The following is a 27,518-nucleotide window of genomic DNA, read 5'->3' as shown; positions in this document are numbered from 1 at the left end:
AACTTAGCCATATTATAACAGGCTTGCTCCAGTATTTCAAATTTAAAAGTGGCCTGTGTATTTTGGTTATTTAAATCAATATATTGTTGTTATATGTACAGATAGTTCGAAATAAAAGCATGAGAAAATTATGCACCAACATAGGTGAACAAATGAGTAATTTCGTAGTTTTAACTTGACGAAAATAGATAGGAACCATAAAATAAAAGGTCATATCAAGAACGAAATGTGAGATGTAGGTCGGGTAAAAGAATATAGTGCTTAGTTCGAACCTAGATTCCATTAATATACCAGTGGATATGGAACAGGAGCAGTGACAGAGTTGATCATGAAGCATAGGAGGAGATTCTTGATGTCTTCTAGAAACAAAAAATGACAATCAGCTCACAATCCATATCCACTGGTACATTAATGGAATCTATACTTAAAACAATCATTGTGTTCTTTTACCCAAACGATATGTTTCGTTCTTTAGTTATAATCCTTTATTTTGTCGTCTTTATCAATTTTCGGTGGGCTGTAACTACGAAATAACACTATTTGCACCTATGTTGTTTATATATATATATATATATATATATATATATATATATATATATATATATATATATATATATATATATATATATATTCATGTGAGGATTCATTTCCGAAAGTTTTTTGGTGTTGTTTCCGAACACCCTATATATTTCTTAATGCTTTTAAATTTGCTACATTAGATTCAAATGATATAAAGTTATTGATTGCAAATTCTAAAGTAACCATTTCCATGATATTTTATAACATTGACCCTAGAGGTCAGTGACTGAACTGCCACACAGAAGTAAGAATGGAAGAGGAAGTGACAAGTTCGAAGGATTAAAAGTGGTTTTCTTTGTGTTCTGAGCAAATGTATGAACCATATAGCGATTGATTGATTGATTTTGAGTTTAACGTCCCGTTCAGCAGCGAGGCTATATGAGACGTGCACCTACTGATTAACGTGAAATCCGAACCACATGAGCTCCGCCGGGAATAGAACCCGAGTCTCCCACGCCAAAGGCGCGTACGCTAACTGCTTAGCCACGAAGGAGCTGAACCATAGAGCGAGTGAGTTCAACTAGCGGTAGAATAAATGTAAACGTTTGGCAGAAAGAATAAAATAAATAAATACCGAAAAACTAGAAACGAATTTATCATTGAAAGCGATTCGTTGTTATTGTTAATTTAAATACGTCTCTACAGAAAAAAATACTATAGTACAGTTCTTTTCTTTAGTATTCTTGGGAGCATGGTAGCTCAGAGGCAAGAGCTCACCTCTGGTACAATGGTCTCTGGTTCGATCCCCGCCCACTCGAGGCTGTGCAGGACCACTTCGTGCGTGTGTATTTTCTAGGAGTTCTCCCGTTTCGTCCTACATTTTCAATCTATCAATTATTTCATCCAGCTCTTTTAGCCGAAGGCGATGTACAACTAGAATTCCATTTATTTCGTTGAGTATTCTTCAGTTGTTTTAGTTTTGTTTTGTTAAACGATTGTTCGTGTATTTTCAATCTAAATAATTCAGTGTAGATATTCCTAATTCCTACGTTAATTTTCCCAGCTTATAGTTATTATTTACTCCATATTAATTAGTTAATGTAAGAGTTCGTTCAGTTGATTATTAGAATTTCACTATTTAAGCAATACAAAAAGATGGTTTTAAAATACATTAAGCATGTTTTTTTTTTCTGTAAATTAGCCAGATTTCTAGGGAACCACAGTAGTGGCGAACATAGACAAATTTTATTGTAGTAATGAAAATAATAGGTATGAAGTACACTGGTAATTTCTTCGTTCCATAAATTGAGATTTCTTTATTATACTTTGTTCATGTTTAGAATGTGTAGCTTGTGAAGAAGGCAAACAACTGCTGAGTACTGCAGAGATCTAGGGAAAAAGATTATGGTAGGCCTACAGAATGACTCAAATTAATAATCTTACTAATTAAAGCGCAAATAGGTATGCATTTTTGTGCTGTTGTGTACCTTAAGGATTTTTTTTTTTTTTTTTTTTTTTACAATGAAGATGGACACTCCATTCATCATAATGGTGCGACACCCTCCCCCTTTCATGTCGATGTGAGAGATTCCCTTATAGGTCGTCGGATTTCACCCCTCCTAGATTTCTTTCTTTGAGGAATTGTAAAGAACACAGTTCGCCGACCGAACATAAACACTGTAAGATCTTAGAGAGCAATTTGAGCATGTTTGCGACGCTGTACCATTAGAAACAATACAATTGAAATATTGCTCTGTTCTGCATTGTTGTCGACGATGTATTGCTGCGATAGGTGTCCATTTTGAAAATTTACATCCTTAAGATCAGGGTTGGCTGGTTTAAACAAACATTTTTTTTTTTTAAAAAGAAAAAAACAACTGGTTTCGTAAAAGTGTAACTATTCGTAAAATCTTGATGAACACACATTTGTGGGTCATCATGTTTTACTCCCGTATATTATTCGTATTATATTCAGACCTAAATTCCCCATTCATTACTTAAAGAGATTATTCTACAAAATCAACTTTTTTAAATATAAGTTTGTGAATGTTTCTTTTGTGATTTTTTATAGTTTGTAATTATTGTTATGCAATTACAATCAAAGGAAAACTCTAAATATTGTTTACTATTGATAAAATACATCGAAATGCCGTACTTTTTTTTTTTTTTTTTTTTTTTTTGGGGAAGGGGTCATACAAATCCCACGAGAGGCATTTATTGAAATCAGAAGTGAGGCATTTATTGAAATCAGAAGTATCTTTGGTATCTATTTATATATAAATGGATCAGAGCCAAAGTGGACTCAAATAATTCGTATCTTTATTCACTTTTCTTACTGATATGCAAGGTAAGTCGTTGTATTTCTTTAACTTGGACTAATAAAAGTCGTAGTGAACTAACTTGGACTAAATTAGTTCTTTTGTACTCTGCAGTACTTTGAAATTGTCCATATATAATTCTGTATAATGGTTTCACTTGTGCAATGGTTTATCTTTTTTTCTTTCTTTCTGAAATGACTCTTGACAATTATATTAAGTATGTAAAGATCACGATATTTATCAAAAGTCCTTCGTGAGTGAGTCGGCAGCCGTATCGCATCTGTGGCAAATTAGTCCCGGTTTCGAGTTCAGGTAGAGGACAATTTCTCTCGGATGTAAGCCGAGAAGCGGTTTGGATTCCACTGTAAGCTTATGTGACCCCTTCCAGAATAACCCGGTTGTTGCATAGTAACACCAAGGCGAAATAAACTTACTTCTGTTCATATGTGATATAAATACATAGAGCAAATTATTTAAGCCCCAAAAAATCTGGTTTAAACCCCCCCCAAAAAAGGGTTAAAACAAAAAAAAAAAAACGTTTTTTCTCAATAAAAACCATGGTTTCTGCCAACCCTACTTAAGATTAATACAAAATTATATATCTACCTGCTTTAATTAGTAAAATATTTGTTTTATGGCTCGAGGTAGACTTCTCAGTCTCATTTTAAGTATGTGAAGTTGAGTGAAGCTGTAATACCGAAAATGCTGTAAATATCATGTTGAGAATCATTAGATGACATGAGGTTCAAATGGATAAATAATAGTGATTTTTGTAGTAGATGTTCTGTAGATGTAGACGTATTCGAATACTTTTAGTCAAATCTGTGATATCTGCCGTACTTGCTCACATATTTTGGGCACCCTGATATTTTTGAAAGAATTATTTTGAACTGTATTTTTACTTCGTTTATTTTACTTAAAATATTTTTTTTAAAACTTATTTCTAATTCGAACACTGTCTATGGGATTGGTTGTTTCGCTAAGACCAATTCTCGCATTCCACGGTATTGTTCATTTAGCAGTAACTTTACACCTGCTTCATAAAGAAAAACCTAGATACCTTTGCTTCAATACACTTTAGAATTGAAAGGTAGGCAAAATTTAATTAAGATATTATCTGTAATAGGGTACTGTCGTCTTAATATCAAAATTTGTCATATACCGTAATTTTATAACAATTTGTCGGTATTTTAAATTAATGTGACTATTGGAGGTTCGAAAACTCCTAGCAATGTTAGTTTTTTTAAATTTTTTTTATTGTTTTGGTACGTGTTCTGTAGTTCACATCATATCATCAAGATGCATTAAGAATGTATTTACTCATATATCAACTATTAATTGCCTGTGGAATGTTCTAATCAATTCGAACGGTGACGACGCCAGCTTTAATTTCTTGGGGGAGGATAAGGTGGTGGGGGGCAGGCACAATTTTTGGGGAAGCTATTTTTTTTATATATACCGAAAATGAGTTTTTCTATTATTTAACCCACTTTACAATACAACATATCTGAGGCAGACTTGTAGCTACAAGGAGAGAGACGTGTGCCGGGCTCTCCCGAAATTCGGGTCAAACCTTAAATTCATTCACACTCACATTTAGTACGAGGTTGAATGAGATTTTTAAAAAATCCCATTGTGGGCGCATTAAACTGATATTTTGTTCGAAAGTGATTTGAACAAATTTGAGGAAGAAGTTAAAATTTAACTATGTGAATTTTGAGAATACTGAAGAGAAAGATTTGATTTCTAACAGCGTCAAATGCGTGTTTAAGAAATAACTTTTCCAGCAAACATGAGTATACTGTTTTTTCACGATTACAAACTGGCGATTACATTGGAGCCATCGGGAAAGACCATTGAAGGTCACTCTCCTACCTTGACAAAGTTGGTATTAAAAAAAAAAAAAAAAAAGTCTCCACGAGTTTCTGGACAAGTATATCGTGACTGGGATGAGCCACAACTTTTTTTTTTTTTTTTTTAATCTTCTTAAGAGTTTTTTGATGGCTACTTAAGATATACGGAGTTCCCCGCTTCGTTGCTTTATTTTTATTATTTCACTTCGAAAAGAAATCGCAATGTATGATCTCACATGAAAAGGAACAGGAAAACCAATGTTTCTGTATACCTTCATCACTTCCTCTTGTTATTACCTCTGGTTTATTATTATCATTATTATTTCAACACTGTTAAGGTCATCTACGACGGCACAAATCATACTTTCACAAATCGAAGTGCTCAGTTGGGAATTCTGAGACTTTTTTACCTTAATATTTCACAAGTCTCACAGAATAAAACGCTCAACGTTTAACTGATATCATTCTAGCTTCATTATAAACTCAAGCATGTTACACACAAGTTATCTACTATTGTTCAATCATTCGAATATCTTACTTAATCTTTTCACTACCCATTCACACAATCTCAACGATAAATCGGTAAAATGTCCGATTTTTAAATCTAGAAAATACCTAATGCGAGAATTCGTGCAAGTTCAGTGTGTGAAAATCGTTGTAATATATATATATATATATATATATATATATATATATATATATATTAATAAGGGAATCTGTATTTAAGGTTTTTCGAAAATTTCGCTCCTAAAGGAAGGCAATTTCTATCGTATTCAAATTTCCGGATTTATATTTAATAAAACTTACACTTCCCGTGTGAAGAACGAGTAGGTTTGTTTCAGCTATTTGCATTTTTCATTATTTTTGTTAATTTATTATTCTATGCGAAAGCAAAAGTATTTGGGTGTATATATTCTACTCTTCATTCTTGAGTCGTATGCTGTTCTTATTACCGGTGACACCTCTTGTCTCCCCTCTCTTCTTGCTAAGAGTGTCAGGTTGTCTAAATAGTGTGAACTTTCGGAGATCAAAATTGAGAGTAAATTTATTGTTATTTAAAAATAACATTATGAAACCACATACATATGCAACGTTTTGTTCGATGACCTTCGGGCAATAGCATAATCTTATCGCTTTAGAACTTCTGTGGTTTCTGGTCAAGATATTCTGACACGTGGCTTTCACAGGCCTCTTTTGAAACTAATTTAACCATTTAGGAAATTCTGCAGAGACGGAAACAAATGATAATCTGACAGTAGATGTGTTCGGGCTATATGCTGGATGCGTTAAAACCTCCCATCCAAATACTTTCAATTTCTAACGGATCATTAAAGATGTAGGTTACGGTGGTACATGATATACTTTTCATTGACCAGTTTTGCCTGTTTCTTTTGAATTGTTAGGTGCACTAGCGCTAATTGCGACAGTATAGGCCTAGGTCAAAGTCGATCGTTCTGCCAGATGGCAGCAGCTAGAGATGTACGATGCTCTTCCAGTCTCAGCAAACGCTCAACATAATCTTCCTTGGCGTCAGTGTGGACATGTACCAAAGATTATGGGTAATGTATCTTGGCCATAGGCAGCGCAGTTGTGCGAAAAGTTCTCTCATCTTCACAGCGCAATACCTTACCTCTGATTATAGGAATTGCAACATTTTATGCGCATACACTAGCTTCAACTGTTAGCTGTCAAATGATTAGGCCTGATCTACTGCGGCTTATAGCCTGAGATTTGGGACATACGCCATTTTAGATGCAAAAGGCTCCTCAATAATTTTTAGATTATTTGATATTTATACGTCTTTTAATTATACCAAGTACAGATTGTTGCATTTGTGGAACTGAAATGTTCGATTTTACATCTGGTGGAAAATTACCCTCTGTAATGCACCAATGGATGAATCGAAGTCACGCGCACTATGTTACAAACTCCATACATGTTCAGAATCCCATACATGAGATTTCCAATTAGTCAAAAGGCAATGTGTGAGAGTGGAGCATGGGGACTATACACAACTACGAGTGATTTTCCTTTACGAGATCAAACTGAGATCTTATGCAAATCTATTCATGAGAAACATCAACAATGCATTTGGGCCAGGAGTTGTAAATAGGAGGAGTGAAATTTCGTGCTGGTGACAGAGCAATGAAAAGTGAATCCCATGGCTACCGACCACAGTATGTCTTGATGAGCTGCTCAGCAACACCGTGGAGGAGGTCCCTCGTAAATGTATTTGTGGAGTTGCTGATGAGCTATGTATACATATCATTGTATCAACGTTGTTCGGAGTCCTGGTGAGGTGAAAAAGTTGGACCCATGGACGCTACATATATTGATACCGCCCCCCCCCCCAAAAAAAAAAAAACTGTCTGGAGGTGTACAATTCCTGAGTGTACGGAATAACGGTCAATGATTCCTGCATTGGAATGTCACTTCTGTGAAAGGTTAATCTACTACGACGATTATAAACGGCCAGGATACTGCGTGGAACTTGATGTGGCTGATATGATCTGTGGTGAGAATGATTCATTATGTCTTTTTCTGTCGATGCGAAACCATCAGTACGCATCATTCGAGTGCCGAACTCCATTAAATACACCAAAAATTTGCCGCAAGCACCCTGCAATAGTCAACATGTATCGTGTGCTCATGTTGTACGACAGTGCACGCATTGGAAACAAAAGTCACATTTTATGGATGTAACATGTGGTGTTCCACAGGGAACTGTATTGGATCCTTTTCTTTTTGTGTATATATAAATGGTTTACCAAGTTTTTTGTCCAATAGCGCGTTCCATATGCTGACGATATAACTCATAAATTCAAAGAAGGATGTAATTAAAGTATAAACTAAGAACAATGAAATATTAAAGATAACTTACAGTAAACCAAGGTAAAACGGAAACTATATACTTGAATCTTGGTAAATATAAGAATTATGCAGATAGATACATGTAAAAGGTGTAAAACTGCTAGGAGTGTATGTGGATTCAAAGTTAAATTGGAATGAACATACAGATAATTTATGTAGAAAATTGCCCAGAATACTACTTTTATTACATACATTAAAATCTATATAATTATAATCGCAATTTTTTTTTTTCATTCACATTTGCAATATGGAATAATGTACTGGGATGATTCATCTGGCGGACAGACTCTCTTCAAATGGCAGAAAAAAGCAATAAGAATAATAAACCTATCTACCTAGAACGACATCGTGCAAGGAAGAATTTATTATTATTTATTAAGTATTGTGCCTGTTGGCAAGTCCTGAAAAGAGTTAATGTAACAAATTATAACAGTACATTCTTTGTATGTTTTTTGGTGTCTCGTGTGTATTAAAGAAAATTTAGATAACTGATACCTAAGTTATGTCCATTCCTACAATTCAAGGCATAAAGACGGATTTAAATACGTTACACGCGTCAGTTTAACATTTCAGTCGTACCAACCCAATACTTGATGAGAAAAGTAAGCCCTCTAAGTTCTAGTAACGTTGGCCATTATCAGGTTTATAGAATAAAAGCAGATTCACCTAAACAATTTTACAGAGGGGCTGCGTCGGCTCTCAGTGGTAGAGAATTCACCTCTGGTGCTTTGGATCCCTGGTTAGATCCCAGCACGCGCCAAATGAGCTTTGTAGTGGAGAAATGCCACGTGCCTCCTATTTCCTCCACTTTCTTCATACCACTATTTCATTCATTCTCACCATCTCTTTATCCTACTCGACATAAACCTGAGACGTAAAACTTGAAAGTTTATTTTTCTTACAGTACCGCTTGTGCTTACAAGCTGACCTAGTGTTGAAGATCACTTGCAGAATAAATTTGAAACATTTGTTTTAAAGAAAATGAGTAGTATTTAAAGACAGTACCACAACTTAGATAATTTGTGTTGGATGGGTTAGTTGCTCAGGTGATTCACAGAGTGAATCACTATTAATGACTGAAAGAAGAATATATGGTATTCTGTATTTCAGACGTAATATCTTAAATTAATTTTAATCTTCAAATATCTATATTTACGGTTTTTCCTTGTTTTCAGATTATTTAATTAATGAATCATATATACTTAACAGTTAGTGTTCGTTTTAGTAAAGTATTCAATTACACATAATGGAAGGTACCCAATACTTTCACACTCAGGCTTATTCATGGTTACAAGTGAAGTATTTGGGTAACAGTATATTACTGCAGTATGTGTACGGTCAAAGTGATGCTGGTTTTTATTTCAATCTTTCGTTTTAATGGATCATTGGATTATAAATTAATATAGGGGAAAATGGCTTCTTTGATTTGTTTGTGATCACTAACAGAATTAGTACAAATCTCATGTACGGGTTTCAAGATAGTATTCAAACAATTAACGGTGCTTGGTGAAGTCTCCAAACTGAATCAACTTGTATAAAAGGTAACGAATCAATAATAGTTGGATTATAGTCAAGAAATTCATTAAGTCCATGATGAAGTACAGCAAATATTATTGTTAGCGTCTGTTATCGATTTATGACTGAAGAATAGAGTCCAGGCTACTTAAATTATACAAGTTGCTACCATTATGCGTACAGTAAAAGTTCAATTTTCTCAACCCATCCAAAAAATTCTGCGAGTCAATAATGTTAACTTCACTTTTGTAAATTAGAATAAATAAATTGCGTCATGATTACAGATATATTGCTATTATTGGCAGGTCACTTGCCGCAACTGAGAAGCTTCGATGCACCATGGTCTTCAGCTAACCTCTTCGTCTTCACGTAGGAATTTTGTTTTAATACCGTCCATCAACTGTATCCTCTTTCAGCCCTCACTCTTTTCCTGCCACCATGCTCTATAGCACGTTCCTCATGATACAGTTTCTTCTCAGCCAATGTCCCAAGTAATTTCTCTTCCTTTTTTCTATTACATCTGAAAGTGTTCTTTTTCCTCCCACTATTTCTAAAACCACCCCATTCGTTTCTGTTCGACCCAACTAATTCTTTCCATTCTTCTCCACATTCAAATTTCGAAAACCTCCCGTCTTTTTCATCGTTTTTGCGTGATGCTCATGTTTTTGCCCCATAGAATACAACGCACGAAACATGTTACGAGTGTTTATGTTAATTCTTTATTCAAGAACTCATAAGTAGATATTTTTTTTCTCCTAAGTGCTTCTTTTATCATTCCTATCCTTGCTTTTATTTCACGTTAGCACTTCTTGTTCTCACTAATGTTACAAAGGAATTGAAAAAAATAGATATCTGTTATATTTTCCTTCCCTTCTACTTCTATATTTGATATCGATAACTTTGTTTCAATCACCATGGCTTTTGTCTTTGTATTATTTTCATACCATTCCCTTAGTAGCCTTTCCTTAAAATTTCGTACAACTGATTATTATTATTATTATTCCGCAAGCAGCACTATATCGGTCTACAAACAGTATACACCAAATCATTGTGTTTCCTACCGAAAGGTTGTCTTCATTATGCTAGTCTTTCTCTCTCTCTCTCTCTCTCTCTCTTCTAGACGATAATTAAGAAAGTTCTGTCGCTTTTTGTGGAGGTCTGTGCTCAATTGGCCCTGACACCGTGAGTTTAATGCGACTGGAGATAAGGCGAAGGTCAGTTGTTGGTGTGGGTATATCCAACATTCTGCTTGGTTGCGGCATTTCAGTTACACCATAAACTTGCGTAAGGACAGAGTGAACATGGTATCTCCACAGAGCGTCATAAGGGTGTGTATGTTGTATGTGTTCAGACTGGGGTCAAACGACGCTGCAGCGGGGCGGAAGATATGACAGGTCTTTGACGAGGGTGTCGTGTCTACGCAGACAGTACAGCGATGGTTTAACGATGCACCATGTACCGTTAGACCAACACATGTATAAAATGAAGATCTTGAGGTAGCAATTGAGGCGAACAGTGGCCAGACATGTAAGGAACTGGGACTACAATTCATTGTGAGTGGAGAAACCATTCGGCAGCACCTCCACCAACTTGGGAAGTACTACAAATTGGGTTGATGGGTCCCACATGATTTGACTGTGGGCCAGAAGGCAACGTGAGAAGACACCTGTATTTCTTTGCTGTCTCATCTGAGGAAGGAGCTATTTCTGGATAGGGTGTTGACATGTGTTGAGAAGTGGATCCAGTATGAAGCTCGACGGCGCCATCATCATTGGTTAGCATTCCATGAACCGGTTCCAGAACAGCCGAAACCAGCACTGTACCAGAAGAAGGTCCTCCTGTGTGTTTGGTAGACTGCTCGCGGCATCGTGCATCAGGAACTGCTAACAGCTGGTCAGAGCATCAATGCAACTGTGTACTGTCAGCAGTTGAGCCGTGTTCAAGAAAAACTCAAAACTCTTTAGCCAACACTTCTAAATCGCAAAGGGGACCTCCTGTTACAGGACAAAGCTAAGCCCCACGTGGTCAAGATGACCCGGGACGCCATTCTGCACCTTGGATGGGAAACACTATTGCATCCGCCATACTCCCCGGACATGGCGCCGTCCGTTTATCACCTGTTCCATACCTTGGACAATCTCCTTAGAGGACGCCAGTTCAAATTTCTAGTAGAGGTTCAAAATGCACTTGATACCTTGTTCGTTTCACGGCCCACCAAGTTCTATTGCGATGGAATCCATGGCCTTTCTAGAACATTGGCAGAAGGTCGTAGATGCTGATGTGGACTATTTTTAATCTTCCAGGTACGTCTTAGGTAACATATCGGTGTTCGAATGTGGTGGGGGAAAAAGCGACAGAACTTTCTTAGTTATCTTTATAAATAGATATGTCTTTTCTAGATGTCGGCGAGAGATAGCAACCTTGTCACAGTCTCCTTCCACTTGCATTCTCCCCTGTCACTTCGTCCCGTATTCTAACACTTACTTGTTGGTTCACATATAATTTTCTTATGTCTTCGATCTTTCCATTCAATCCAAACTTTTTCAGAACTCTCATTAACAATCCCCAGTTCATCCGGTCAGGAAGGAAGCCTTTTGTAGATCATTAACACAACATACACATCTTTCCCTTTTTATATAAACCTTTTACCGATTGCTTTCAATAAGCCAACTGCTTCTCGTGTACAGTACCTCACCTAAACCCGAACTGTTCCTCCCCTATTTTTTCACTTTTTCTTCCATACAACTTTCTGTGTAGTATTCGAAGCGCGTCGTACTATCAAACAATATATGCTTTAGTGTTTATGTTGAATCAATTCTGTTGCAATCGTGGAGCATAAAACTTAGATAAATAAATAAATGAAACCTTATGAGAGATGGGTCAAGTTGATTTTACGTTTTTAGTTTCCCAAGGCAACAATATTAAATAAATTTAATGTTATAATTGTTAATAAATGAACTTGCTCTTTGAACTAACTTAGGTTAAACTTAAGGACTTTAAAACAAGGAAAGGACATGAACCTGTCAACGGGACTTCCTAATCAAACCTAGTCCATTCGATAAATATAACAAAGATATGTTCATGCACAAAAAATTAGGTGCCATGGACAACGGAGTAAGTCCCTGGGGCTCATTGACCCTGTTAGTATAAAGAAAATCGTAGACAAGCAGCGAAATAGCTATTGCATCAACGCTGTTCATTGGAAAGTCATGTTTTATAGTTCATTCTCTTCAGTATGAAACAAGCTTTCCAGAGGTGTTATGTATCGAGGTCCCTTATGTACTTGAACAAGGAAAATTGGGAGAATGTCAGGAAAATTCCCTCCATCAACTTTGGACCCCTCTGGAGTAGCCCCTGGTAAAAGCACACAATCCAACTGTATCTCAAAAAATAGTATAGGGGATAGTATAGTAGAAATGTGTATACCAAGTTTTGTATTGATAGACGGAATAGATATGAGGGAAAAGCTTGCATAACAATACACGATTTCCCCTCATACCTATCATGGCTGCCGCAACCGTTTCTCCAGTTATTTTAGGCAGTTGTTGTTCGTGAAAGAGATCTAATCATACATTATGTAGAGTTTCATAGAAGAATTTGAAGTAAAGAGTAAAAATCAGATGTTCTTCTATTAAAATTACTTGGTCTTGTGGAAATATGTAAGATTTATTTTATAGTTATGCACAAAAAGTCATCAGCTCGGTTATATTCAAATGTGTGATCTCGTTCTGGAACTATCGACAAAAAATAGTAACATATTTCGTGTGTAATCTGTGTATCAAATGTGCTATTTTCTCTTGTCGATCATGTCCTTGTGTGTTACGGGGTAATGAAGGACAGAATCTTAAAATGAGACGCTGGAGTTTGTATCCGAACTTCTCTTCGATGGAGAGACCCAGTTTCGATTCCTGACGAAAGCTTTGCACTGTGTAGGTACACTCCTCATACGCTCAATGTCGATAAGGAATGTTAAACTTCAAAAATAACCAACCAAACGAATGGGTTTTTCATTGAGCGATTGTACTCTCAGTAGAAATGAAATGAAAGCTTTACGTTTCACGGTTATGCTGGCTAGGCTAAAGGAGACTGTGATGATGAGAAATGAATGAAATGTGGAATAAAGAAAGTGAGAGGAAACGAGAGAACCCCGAGAAAATCCACGCATACGGTGTTTGTCCACCACAAGGTTCACTTGGTGCAAGATAGGATCGAATCAAGGACCCTAGGCACCAGAGGAGAACGCTCTACCACAGAGCCACCGCGGCTCCTGTACTCTCAGTAGAGTTTAATTAGTGATCAAAGGAGCGAAAAAAAAAACGCCTTTGTCGTAAGCTACCGGAGAGCTCGATCATTACTGTAAACTTACATATAAAGCTGAATGTAGTGTAGGTTTGTCTTCGAAACAAAATTCACGCCGTTACCTTGACATACTTTTAGGTAACTGTAAGGAAGAGACCTGGGCCATGCAGAATTTCTTTCCTGTGCGTATCCTAGAGGATTAGAGGGTTCAAAATATACGAGCAGTTTTACTATACGGATCCATAGTATAAGTAGGAGTAGGAGTAGGAACGGGTTAGAAGCCCGGTAGGGGTCATTCCATGTCAAACCACCTAGAGCACTGTGTATCAAAGTTTCAGATCTCTTCAAAAATTTTTCATACATAAATACCAATGAACTTATGCTAAATTATTTTTTTTTTCAATTTTTTGGATGAGAAATGGGCCATGCAGAAATTTTTGAAAAATGTGATTTTTGTTTCAATTTCACTTTTTGGCCCTCAGCATCATGGAACTAAATTACCATAACTTCCTTATTTTTGAAGTTATTGGGCTCATCCAGGTGTCAAATGAAAGCTTAATTTTTGCTCTTTCAGTAACCTTGCAAAATGTTACACTGTCAAACATTAATGGGCATATAAAGCAAATTTTAGGATTTTTTCAAATTGTGCCATTGTTAAAAAGTTACAAGTATGAAACTTTCGAAACTTTTTTTTTGTACATTCATCTTAACAAGTACATGGTATGGTTAAAAAATAAAGAGGGTGTTTTTGTGTATTTTTGTAATTATTATTTTTTATGTACGGAAATATAGTTTTAAGTTTTGTTATAAATTGTGTCATTGCTCGTAAGTTACAACTATGAAACTTTTGAAACTTTTTTAATAGAATCATCTAAGCACATACATGATATGGTTAAAAAATAAAAAGGGTTCTTTTGGTATTTTTGTATTATTATTATTATTATTATTATTATTATTATTATTATTATTATTATTATTATTATTGTATTTTACATGTACGAAATATACAGTTTTAAGTTTTGTTACAAATTGTGTCATTGCTCGTAAATTACAACTGTGAAACTCTTGAAACCTTTTTTATAGGATCATTTTAGCACATACACGATATGGTTAAAAATAAATAAAAAATGTGCTTTTGGTATTTTTGTAATTATTAGTTTTGAAGATCAGACTGCAATTCATGAATCGCTCTGGGCCTTCTATATTCTACTGACCAGAAAATGAAGACTTCTGTTGGATTCCTTTTGAAAATACAATCTGGGAAGTATTTGTTCCATCTCTTACAAGCTAATGCAAAATTAAAAGAAGACATCATATCATCAAGGAAAAGAATGAGCTGTGAAATATAGAACACAACATTTTGTATCTAAATCTATGTAATTCTAAGAAGTATTACTGGTATGTACTGTATGTACTGGTTTATTGTTTTCATCTATGTACATTAGTCTATTATATCTTATTTCTATTGATAGGGTTTGTAATAATCACTCAACCCCTTACATTGCTAGGCCTATATGTTCCATTCACAAAACCGCAAGATTATTACAAAAAAGTTATCGCTTTTTGTTATTTAATCATACCTAGTAAATGCAAACTAATTTAATAAACAGTTATAAAAGTTTGATAGCTGTAAGCGATGGTACAATTGGGAAAAAGTTGTCATAGTTAAAGTACAAAAATATATTATGGTAATACCAAAACTGCATATTACCCCAGTTCTATTTTTAAGGAAACCTAATAATTACTAAGATGATTATTTGAAACAGTTTCAAAGCGTGACAGTTACCATTTCAGAGTAGGGATGGCCAAAATTTTCCGAAATCGGAAATTTCACTTTCCGGATTTTTCCGAAATCGGAATTTTTCCGAATTCCAAAATTCTTTCCGGAATCCGGAGAGTAAAAATTCCGGAATAATAATAGCAAAAATGCCAAAAGCACCCTTTTTATTTTTTAACCATATCATGTGTAATAAAACGATTCTATAAAAAGAAGCTTCAAGATTGTCATAGTTGTAACTTATGAAAAATGACACAATTTGTAACAAAATTTAAAACGGTATATTTCCGTACACGTAAAATAATAATAATAAAAAATACAAAAATACCAAAAGCACACTTACTTAACCATAACCATATCATTTATGTGCTAAGATAATTCTATTCAAAAGTTTCGTAGTAGTAACTTAAAAGCAATGACACAATTTGTAACAAAACTTAAAACTGTATATTTCCGTACATAAAAAATAATAATTACAAAAATACAAAAAACACCCTCTTTATTTTTTAGCCATACCATGTACGTGTTAAGATGAATGTACAAAAAAAAGTTTCGAAAGTTTCATAATTGTAACTTTTTAATAACGGCTTAATTTGTGAAAAACCCTAAGATTTGCTTTGTATGCCCATTAATGTTTGACAGTGTAACATTTTGCAAGGTTACTTAGGATCTATTGAAAGAGCAAAGATTAAGCTTTCATTTGACACCTGGATGAGTCCCAATAACTTCAAAAGTAAGGAAGTTATGGTAAAATTGAAGCAAAATTCACATTTTTCAAAAATTTCTGCATGGCCCATTTCTCATCCAAAAAATCGAAAAAAAAAATAATTTAGCATAATTTCATTGGTATTAATGCATGAAAAAAATTTGAAGAGAATCTGAGACATTGAAGCACGGTCATGTTTTAAACTTAGGTGATTTGACATGGAATGACCCATAGGGGTTCGTTAGGTTGTGTTCTCGACAAAAAGTGGACAAATTAAAGACTTCCCGAAAATTTTCTGTACATTTTAGATTCTTTGGGTCCGTATAGTAAAACTGCACTAAAATATATGCCATAAATAGAGTATCCAAGGAGACTCTTAATTTAGGGAGATGAAACATGTAAATTCATCATTAAAAGTAAGTTGAAACGTGTGTTAGTTTTCAAAAATTCCTTCTAAGGAAGGAGGAGGGGGAGAGAAGTGCATTTCCATAATTGTTTTCCTCTCATTCAACTCGATTTATCTGTGTCATCACGCAAAATGTCTGAACAATCCTAAATGAATTATGGAACCTAACTAGAATTTTGCTCAAACCGGGTTTTTATCGTTACACTTTTGTTGAGATTCGTATCCTAAAGGGGAGGAGGATGTTTACATTTTCCACAAAGAATGACTGCACCGGTTGAAATGAATTTTCGAGCCTAGTTAGCACTAAGTTGGTTGGATTTGAGTTAAGCGTTCCTTTTATCACCGAGGCTACATGAGAGAGACATACAATTTAGGGTGGAATCCGAACCATCGTAATGCGTTTAAAGGTTCTCACCGGGAATCGAATCAAGGACTCCATGCACCAAAGGTACGCGCATTAGCCATTAACAGTGGATCTGGGTGTAGTTAGCACTTCGTTAAATTAAGTTTTTGTCATTTCATTTAGATTCAAATATGCATCCTAAAGGGATTCAAATGTACTCTCCTTCCTTCATAAACCATTTATCTCGTGTGAAGAACGATATTTCACCTAGTACGTTAACAAATTCCCAAATTTGTGAGGTTGACGTTGTCTTATACAAACAGTGATAGTAACGCGTTTTTTTCCCTAAGTCTTGTTTACAGAGATTTTAATTTAAAAAAAAAAATTAAAAATAAAGGATATGAATCAAATAACCTTTTAAAACTAAATAGAGTGCTGGTTTTGTTCTCATCCAACTGAGGAATAAGCTTTCTCTGTATATAGTCTGTGCAGCTTACGGCAATTGGAGGGCTTCTTGAATTAAAAGGTACGGAATTCCGATCAAGATAGCCAGGGATAGCGGTGATAGAATCTGATGTTCTTGACGAACAATCCACCTGACCGGTGAGATACATTCGAGTGCTGTCATTCAGATAGAACATTTAAGCTAGCTTTTTCGGAAACATTGTTTCTCCTTATAGTTTAGTATTTTTAAAGGCACTGCAACATTATAAGACAGCACAAGAGAAATAGATAAACTTGATTTTTTCAGGAGCAATAACACTGTCGTGTATAAACTAATGCCAGAAGAAAGTAATAGTTTTGAATTACGTATGTAACATCGACAACGTAGTAAACGAACAAAACAACAACGCAACGGCACTACTTGGATGGAATGTCCTCTGTACATTATCATCAGAATCTCATCTTTAAATGGTTTTCCTCGACATTCCTGAAAATTTTGCAAAAATTCAATGCTAATACTAGTACTAAAGAAAACAAGAAAGAAGTTTTGTGTTGTCAATGTGACATGTAAATACATACCTATCAAAAGGCCAGTGGCTGTCATGACTGGCTTTCGGATGCGAATTTTGTATCAACACTAAATACTTGGAAGACCCACTCACTCACTCAGTCCCAGTGCCAATGCTAAGCAAGAACAACCTCGGTCGGCTGCCTCAGGGCCATGCTTCGGAAAATCCACTCAGCTGGCTGCCTTCTTGAAAGTGACGTCATGTAGAGGTTATGTCAGTGACTCGACAGTAGCAATACACAACAGCAGAACTCCAGTTAATCCCATTTACCTCGTTCAGAGATAGAAACAATAATGAATTATACATATTTTTGTGTATTAAGGTTTCCGTGGTATGTGTGATTCTAGATCTAAAGTAGACAACTTATTTCAAACAATATTTGCCTTAGTCTCAAGCCCAAGCGTGCCTTTCACGTTTACAGTAAGGTATTGGACTTAGTGTTTGCTTAATGTATTTTAATTTCAATGTTTAGTATTATTTGAAAACGTAAATAAGATCAAACAATATTGTGAGTCGGAACTGTTAGTGATTTCTCGTAGTTTTGCGAGTTGGGGATTCTAATGAATAATTTTCATTGGCGGCTTTTGAGGGAAGTCAATATCGGTAAACATTTAGATTTTATCGCTACAAGGTAAGGAAAGAAAGTTTACCTAATGCACTACGATACTTCTTGTATATAGTTTTTTGAAGTTGTATGGAGCTTTCTTCTGTTAGCTTGTAGCAGGGAAATAACTAGGCTAGTTGTCGCCTGGGGCAAGAACTCACCGTAGCGCCCCCTGATCAACCAAACCAAAACGTTGCCTCGAATATTTGCCCAATTTTGCGCCCAGGGCACAAGCCCTGTTTGTCCCACCTTAATAGTCACCAGTAAAAGTGTACAATTTCCTGTTCCCTTTCTTTCCTCAATGGCCCAACTTAGTTGCAGCTTGATCAATTAGAGAAAACTGTGTTAGAGTGTACTCGTATACTGAGATAGTTTCTTCCTCTTTCTCTCAAAATTATTGCCTAAAGAGATGGAAGTTGGTAACACTGCGCTGTAAAATGGCTCAATTTACTTTGCAGGTTTTAACGGGAACGTGAGCATGTCATATCCCTAGTCAATATCTTGATTTTGAAAGTATCAGGGGTGGATCCAGGACGAATTCTGGGAGGGGTGGTGGGTTGTAATACTGTTACTTAGAAATATTTTTAAGATCTCCAAACTCTGGGATGGGTTTTATTTATATATAAAATAAGAAAGTTTCCTCTTCTGGGGGGGGGGCGAATGCCCCGATTGTCTCCCTGAATCCGCCACTGGAAAGTATTAAGTATTTTTTTTAATGCTTTAGTGGAAAGAAATTGTTCATGTGAAAATACTTAGAAAATGATTTTTAAAAAAGTTCCCTGGCAGGTTGTTAGTCTTGTTGCATGATGAAAAAGGAGGAAAACATCTTTTTGACCTTGTTGCTGTTGATCTTCATTGTGGGAATAGGATCTCCTTAATTTGCACGTGGCTGTTCGTGTTTTATACAATGCTTGTTCTAAAACCAGACAAACTGCATTGCATTTGATTTTAATTAAATTTGCATTCATAGGCGTAACTTGTTCTTAAAACTTCTAGTGTATAAATCTAAGGGATAATGTTTTGCGGTGGTCTTCCAAATCATTTTTTCTTCTTCTTTTACCCCGTTTAAAGACCTCGATCTGTATACAGAAGAACATATGACCAATATTGTAGCGATTCGATCTACATATTTCGCGGAAAACTTAACAAAACAAGCAAAACCATAAGGAGAATTTAGATCTGCATTTAAGTGTATCTCAATACTTGCAATTTTGAGTTACACCGGTACATGATCCTACGATATCTACTAATCACTGTAAAAATCTGTAAGTGTCGTAGGCTTCATTCCCGAGATATCAAGTTGAAGGAAAGTCGGAGCGATTGGTATTTTTGAAGTACACCTCTTGGGTATGCGAATGACGAAATGTCAGTCATTTACAAACATGACGGATGCAATTGTCACTCAACAATAGGAAATATACTTCTTGATCGAACAAGGGGCCGTGGTGGCTCAATAGTAGAGCGTTTACCTCTGGTGCATGGGGTTCTTGGTTCAATCCTAGCTCGCGCCAGTGTTTTGTGGTGGGCAAACACCATGTGCGTGGGTTTTCTCGGGGCTCTCCCATTTTCTTCATTCTGCCATTTCATTCATTTTTCATCATTACCGTCTCCTTTAGCCTAGCTGGCATAACTGTAGGACGTAAAACTTAAATATTTCATTTCTTGATCGAACAAAACAAGTTAAATTTTTAAGGTATGTTGCAGAACCGAAATTCTACCTCAGTTTGCAGCGTTTTATTTTTTTCAGCACCATGGTTTATGAAATAGGAAACTACAGCTTGTCGTAAAGTTTGAGCCATATGAACTCAGATCCCATATAAGGTACCTGGAATGAAATTCAGACGTCCTGCGCTAAATATGGTTATGGTAACCATTATATTTCGTGTTCGATTCCCGGTGAAAACTCATGTGGTTCGGATTCTACTTTAATCTGTGATTGCTTATTGCTGAGGAGTTCGTCATTATACTATATGACGTCATCATTGATTTGAAGACTGTTACTTGATGATTGGTAGCACCTCGACCTAATAATTGATGTACAAAAAACGTGCCGTCTATTACTATAAAACTGGTACTGAAGTATGCCTTATCGAGCATTTCATTATGACACTAGGAAGACGACAGTCACGGGCGTTGTTACAGAGGGGCTGATTAGAGATATACCACCCAATAATTTTCTGTCATATCAGATTAAAGAAGGTATAAACAAAATTAAATAATGCTACAAATATGGAAGGAGTTGATTGAATATAAGTACGAGAAAGCTAGTAGTTTTCTTCAGAATTTCGAAAATTGAGCTTCTTATCTTGGCTGCGTTATGGCTTTTGGATTGGTATTCTATGTTGAATTGCAGAATAAAACACTTCAAGGAAGGATTGTTACTCTGTTAGGACTTCTGACGTCTGTGGAATAGATCTCAAGTGCCATTAATGACTTGCGTTCTAAAGAAAAGTTTCGTGCCATATTTGAGAATTTAGAGAAAAAAATGAAGTACTTCATGTTGTTCTAGTAACTCTTCCAAAACTGAAGAACAGTCGCAGTCCCAGAGTTCGACAAGAGGGAGATCACATCGACAATGGCTGTGAAACCAGCTTTGCATCCTTCCCCTGCAAAATCAATTCCCACCGTCGGGTCCTCTACTGATTTTTCACTTTGAAGGCATCTTTGAGTAAATTAATATCTGTGAGGTACAGATATTACATAAAAAAATAACAACGAATTTGACATTGCGTAATAATGTATCCAGTGTGTGTGTCCTACAGAATTATTCAACTTAAAGCACAAAGAATTCAAGCTCTTCAAGAAGTGATAAATAATTAACATTGCCAACACTGCTTAAACTATTTCCTCAATTTAAATTCTCGTTTGATTCTTTATAATCCATTTGGTTAGCTCTCATTAACATGCATAATTGTTAACAGTGTACTTTGAAAAGGATACAAAAAATTAAGTAATGACTGAAAAGTTAAATAACTTCTTTTATCGTATATTTACAATATTTATAAATTTGTAAAATAGGACACAGTAATATTTTCGTGATGCATTGAAATTAAAATATATATTTAATTTTTATCGTTTCTTTAAAAAAAAAATTTAATCGATCACTTATTTTCAAGATCAAGACGTAGGTCTATTGTTTCACGTAGAAAGAAATCTGATCTGAAATTATATCCCGAAATTAACATCATCTTTAGATTTAGAATTGAGATTGATCCTGAACAATGAAACCATTGCCAATGTTAAGAATACAGTGGTTGCTTATCTCAAAATAAGCTTTGAAGAGAGAAGTTTAGTTTCAAATGTGGGCACGCTTCTTCGACTGCTGTTAGTTTTACCGAATTCAACCTGTGATGCAGAAAGAAATTTTAGTACATCACTCATTTCCGGAAGAGAGGATGAAGCCGAAAAATCTTGCCGGATTCGTGTTTTCGAAACGGTTCACAATGTTCAATGACGTTCAGGTCTGGGGATTGGGTGGGCCAGGGGAGCTATCCCAATGTTCCTTAAAACACGCCGCAGTAGCTCCAGCTGTGTAAATGAGCGCATTATCACCGAGAAATGTGGGGTCTTTGTTCTAAAACAATACCTATACTATAGGATGCATATAAGTTAGTCATTTAAAATCACGAGCAGTGACGACCGACAAACATCAGCATAGCGTCCGCTGAAAACCAGTACTTCGCTACCCATAACATCACAGAGCCGCCGCCATGTTTCACGGTTAGACGGGAACAATGGGGATCCTTCGCTTCTCTGGGCGTCCGCCACACAGAAGTACGGCCCGTGGTTTTAAATAAGGTGAACATGATTCACCCAATTATATTACATTTCTACTCAATCAGCGGCCCACACTACGTGTTTGCAGCACTATTGGCGTCATTCTAAAGCATTATAGTTTCTTATCTGTGCTTTCGCCCGTGCAAACTGACCCCCTACGTCCATGTCATGTAACTCGCTGCGGACTGTGATAGTCAACACAGGGTGCAGGAAGTACTCCTTGAGTTCCTCCGTTACTTGCACCGTACTTGCAGTCGTACAAAGGTTTTGAGTGTGGAGGTCTCCTTTAATGTTCGGCGGGACCTAACACTGAGGATTTTCTTCCAACTGCTGTTTTTCTTCACCGATGTGATTTTGCTGGGAATGTTATAGACCACAATTATTTTGGACACTGTCCCTCGCGACACACTTACCTCTTTCGTCATGTTTGCACCACATAACCGACCGCCAACAACTGCCCTCGTTGGAAATCAAGAGAGGTCACCGATTTTATACTATCACTTCTCATTTTAATGCACATTGTCGTTTTGCTCCTCCTTACATAGTACGGAGTTTGCCATAAGACACCATAAATAACAGCCCACTGCGGTCGCCGTCTAACCACTGCCAAGTCTAAACATCTGACGTGTTTTCAAATCAAGGCATTTCCATTATTTAGATAACCATCTGTATTTGCGTTCAATTCGTGTAAGAAGAGACTAAATCATATATGATCGTTTATTATACTCAACAAGACCTTTTAGACAGTGTTAAAGAAAGTTGCTACAAATTTTGTTTCGAAGAATAACAAAAGGATACAGTTTGGTACTGGCCACTGGCGCAAATCTCGGGGCGATGAGGGGGGCATGTCCCCTCCAATCTTAGAATTGGGCGGACTGTCTCTCCTCATCCGATTTGGAATTGGAATGTTTTTTTTTTGGGGGGGGTAGAAATGGGATTATTTGTGCCCGATTGCCAGAAAGGAAAGTAAGATGAAATCATAGGCGGAGCTGTGGGGGAGCATAGGGGGCATTCCCCCCAACTTTTTGACAAAAAATAAAAATGCTACCTATAAGATCCTTTAATTTTGATTTGCATTTACCGTGCCTCCAGTAGACAAAAGGTCTGCCCCCTAGGAGACAATTCCTAACTCCGCCCATTGATGAAATTGATCTCCCCTAGAATAAGCCTCAAATTTGCCCGTCTCCCAATGTTGAAGACAACTCTGCTCTTCTGATCCTCCACAGCATTGTTTTTCAACTTTATAAATATTTTGAATATCGCTTAAAAAATATATATATATATGGGAACAGTCTACCCCCCCCCCCCGCAAAGTTGAAGACAGATTTGCGCCACTGGTGCTGGCTACTGAGAAATGAGATTAATAACGTCAGGCAGGTAATGTGTAATAGGCTATTTAACACTAACACTTGTGCAAACAGTCAAAATAATGAGCAAATACCTTAAGAATATCATTGTTGTATTTTAATTCCTATTCATTCATTGTGAGAAAACCAGTAGATAATAATTATGTAACTTTACTTACAGTTCTAGAAACAACTAGGATTTTTACCTATTTCGTATTTGGACTTTTGAATAATTACAGGCAGTAGTGTACACAAATGGGGATTTCTGTTTTTTTTTTTTTTTATCCTTCGCTTCTAGGGGATATTATGGGTAAATAAGGGATTACCTTACTAAAGCATGATTGTAAAAAATACGTGTCCCGAAGTAATATGAATTCGGATGAATGAAACCACTGTAAAACACTGGCATTATCTATAGAAAATATTTCGACTCCAATTCTGACTTTACAAAATGGTTTTAGGGTAGCAACGTAGTATTGTCACAATTTCAGTTTCAGGTGGCAATGATCAATTCTGCCTCAAACTTTTAATTCAAAACACATGTAATTTTTAAGTGGAAAACAAATAATAAAATTCGAGCAAAACCTGTTAACTAATAACATGTAGTTTCGGCAGTTTATCATTACCTTTCTCAAACACATAATCACGAAATAATAAATTGTTGACTCTTTAATACAGGCTTTCGGCAGTTTATCATTCAAACACATTATCACGAAATAATAAATTGTCGACTCTTTAATACAGCCTATTTTAAATATACGTATAGTATTTATTGTGGAGAGCAATTTTGTTATTTATTCGGTTATGAATAGGTCCAAAGCTAAGATGAACAATATACAAGTACAATTTTCATATGTTATTTATTGTGTATAAAAACTAGCAGTATAATTCGTACATGTACAAGACTCAAAGTCTTCCTTTGAAATAAAATTACATATAACTTGTGGTAACATTTAATTTAAAAATACATCAAAAAGTAAATTTGAAAATAATGTAAAGCTTATTTAGGTGGTAACAAAGAGAATCTACTGATCGTTCAACTGCATTTTACATATTGGCACAAAACTTATGATCTTATTAATTCGTCCTTATCAGCATAATATAATAATAGTCTTTTATGTCTTTAAATAACAGTTATTTTTGTTCGATTAACTTTAAGGATTGTCTTTAACTCTTTAAAGAGCTACCAAATTCAATTTTTGTGTATGATTTTATTTTATCTATATTGAAGTAAGGCAGAAGCCTTAAACTTCGCTTTGGTCTCAATATTAAAGAAAAAAGGAATATCGACAAGTAAAAATTTATCCCAATTTAGTATATCCCAATTTAGTATATTGAAATATATCACATTACAATTGAAATTACTTCAAAAAGTGTGTTTCTTATATGTGAGATGGCATAGTAGCACCAGAAAAATAAGTTGATATTTCTTTGAACACCTTCTTTTGTAAATATAAGCGATTCCACACTACATATTCTCAGCATATCTTGCGTATGGATCAGAATGGCCAGCACGAGATGTGCTTGTTCTTCTTATATGATTTTCCAACAGTTACTACAATCTTCGGTTCAAATTTAACAGTCGAAACCACAAAGGGGTATTTTTCTTAATGAAAACAGTTTCCTTATTCGTTGTTGAGTAAAGGTAAGCACTCTTAAATAATGTCGAAAGGTCTGCTTTCAGACAATGTTTAGGCGAGGCTCTGTATAGCCAATAAACACATTATACTTCGTATTATAAGTTCGATTTTAGTTTGTGAGTTGAGAAATTTTAAGGATCTTTGACAATAGTTGGGCTTGTTTTGTTGTTCCTGTAGTTGTTGGTAAATTTATGCACTTCTATGACTAGTGGGATCCTCAACTTTCCCAACAAACAATACTGTATCAATTTCTTCATTCATTATAAAGAATAAGAATGGATGTACGACTTCAAAAAGAAATGGCTCTCCTCCCATCATTGGAATTATATCAGCACCTGTAATGATAATGAAGGTTTATATTATATAATCAAGCAATTTTAAGTCTATCAGTATGTAAAATGTTAAGAATTTTGAATATCTGATCTTCCGTTGTCGTGCCAATTGTACCATAATTATGTACTAACTGTAACGCCCTGTAATTTGCCTTCAAACCTACATCTGAACTGAATAGCAAAGTTATTTTCCAGTTAGACATTTCTGAGGAAAATGGTATAGTTACGTTCAAACATAATAAAGTTCCAAAATTCTATCACTTGTGTACGTTTTGTTGTAGTATAGTTAAATTTCGAAGCTCAAATATGTGAAACTTTTCTACTTACAAATATGCGATTGCAAACCAACGCATAGTGTAGATAGTGATCATCAGCGTAATCTGTGATACTTCAAGGACATATCATATCGTTTTCTTCGTGAAATATGGTGTTTATAAACACAACTATTATTGTAAATAAACCACTATCAATATATTAAGTTTACTAAATATGTGTTTCTCAAGTGATTTTTCAGTACAGGGTAAGGACATTTCAATGAAAACTACCGTACATTTTGTGGTAAAGGAGGCTTATGTGGTTTTATTTAAAGAGTGGCAAGATTAGACGGGAATCTTTAGGAATAAAGATTTGAGATTATTTAACAGAGAATAGAAATTGGTTACGGCTCTGTTAAAAAAAAATACTATTCGATAATATTGCAATTCCTATGATAATAGAATGCCTTCTTTGGATTCGCGCGTAAGGTTTCTAGCTATTGTGACAAAGGAAAATAAGGCTGTGTACGGAACTACGATTGTATAACATCAGTTCTCACTAAAACTTGGAACATCAAATCACATGGAAGCTTTGTCATAGTTGGTGTTGAATATGTACTTACCACTGCTAGCAAATGCCGTACTTCCTTCTTCATCAACGATGAGACCAGCCTTTTGTAAAATGTCAGACACCATTAGTGCTCTTTCGCGTGATATGCCAGTAAAATTGGCTGCAGTTGTGAAAAGATCCTGCATTCCCATCTAAAGAAAGAAAAACGCGAATAATGCAAGTGACAATGTAATAAGTACTGTATTTTTTAAATCTTAGACTCAAATAAGAGCGTATTATTTTACTTTTATTTAATTATTCCATTATTATTATTATTATTATTATTATTATTATTATTATTATTATTATTAATATTATTCTGTAACCAAAAGGGACATTATTTTTTGCTGTAACAAGTTTCATGATAAATGTTTCACTTTTTATTCATTTTTTTTTTTACTATCAGAATTCGAAAATATTTTAAAATCCTTTTGTAACTTATCACAAGGTAACTTCTCTTGCTCATCTTTCAATATCTGCAAATTAGTTCACAAAATATTTATTGTTATCATTAATAATTTGAACTCACTAAGAACAAAAATATAGGCACTGCTTTTTATTTAGAGATGAGATTATAATCAACTTCCATCTTCATATTTGCATAGTGGACTGTCGACTGCACGTTCTTGCATAGTGGACAGCAATTTAAAAAGTTAATGTTGCTGAGGAATGCAGAAACTATATAGAAAATACTGACAAATAATGAATGCAGATGTGACTTTGATGAAACACGTATCTACTTTTTCCGTGAATTATAGGCTCATATCAAGTGTAACTTTTTGCGAAATGCGTTTTATTTCAATTTAGATCAATTTAGAAAAGTCGGAAGATACCCGAGCTAGAGCATTTCTTATATAACTGTACGAGGAAATGTGTCAGGTATTTTGAAAACTTTGCCAACGGAAAATAATTAGAAGAGATCTTTCTTTTGTAGGTAATTTATGAACTATTCGGGATAAAATTTTCGTCAATTAACAATAATAATAGTAATAATTCAAAGATGAAGAAAAAGAAAACTGTTAATAAATATGAATTTGAATGAAGCCGTAAGTTATAACAATAAAAAAATAGGAATAATGTTTACTTAATACCTTAGATTTCTCAAAGCTAAAGTAAAAATCGTTATTGCCACTGTTAAATTGGTCACTTATTTCGTCATCGTCTATGAATTTCTTTCAATAATGTGTTAGGAATTAAGAAAATCATTATTAAATATATGATATTTTTATTTTATTCCTTAAAAGTATTTTGAAAAAAATGCCTTATCGTTTAAAGTTATGTAAAATTTATCGCAGTATTATAATTGATTGGAAACGTATTTCTCAACATTGTGCA

General features: G+C 35.2%; 2 protein-coding genes across 2 annotated transcripts in view; one reads left to right on the top strand and one right to left on the bottom strand.

Moving 5' to 3' along the window:
• Positions 1–27,518, top strand: part of LOC145686080 (constitutive coactivator of peroxisome proliferator-activated receptor gamma-like) — a 180,699-nt gene that overhangs the window by 84,602 nt on the left and 68,579 nt on the right. The gene's annotated exons all lie outside the window — the stretch shown is intronic.
• The window catches only part of LOC145684550 (uncharacterized), a 108,661-nt gene that overhangs the window by 56,003 nt on the left and 25,140 nt on the right, over positions 1–27,518 (bottom strand). The window contains exons 7-9 of the mRNA XM_081756945.1: positions 26,197–26,335; positions 25,179–25,322; positions 17,631–17,681 (exon numbers count right to left, since the gene is read on the bottom strand). Of these exons, the coding sequence (XP_081613071.1) occupies positions 17,631–17,681; positions 25,179–25,322; positions 26,197–26,335 (334 nt within the window). The remainder of the gene's footprint in view (positions 1–17,630; positions 17,682–25,178; positions 25,323–26,196; positions 26,336–27,518) is intronic.

This window comes from Thermobia domestica, chromosome 5 (genome assembly GCF_964235325.1).
Source record: "Thermobia domestica chromosome 5, izTheDome1.hap1.1, whole genome shotgun sequence".
NCBI lineage: Eukaryota > Metazoa > Arthropoda > Insecta > Zygentoma > Lepismatidae > Thermobia > Thermobia domestica.
This window is presented reverse-complemented; position numbering and strand designations above follow the sequence as displayed.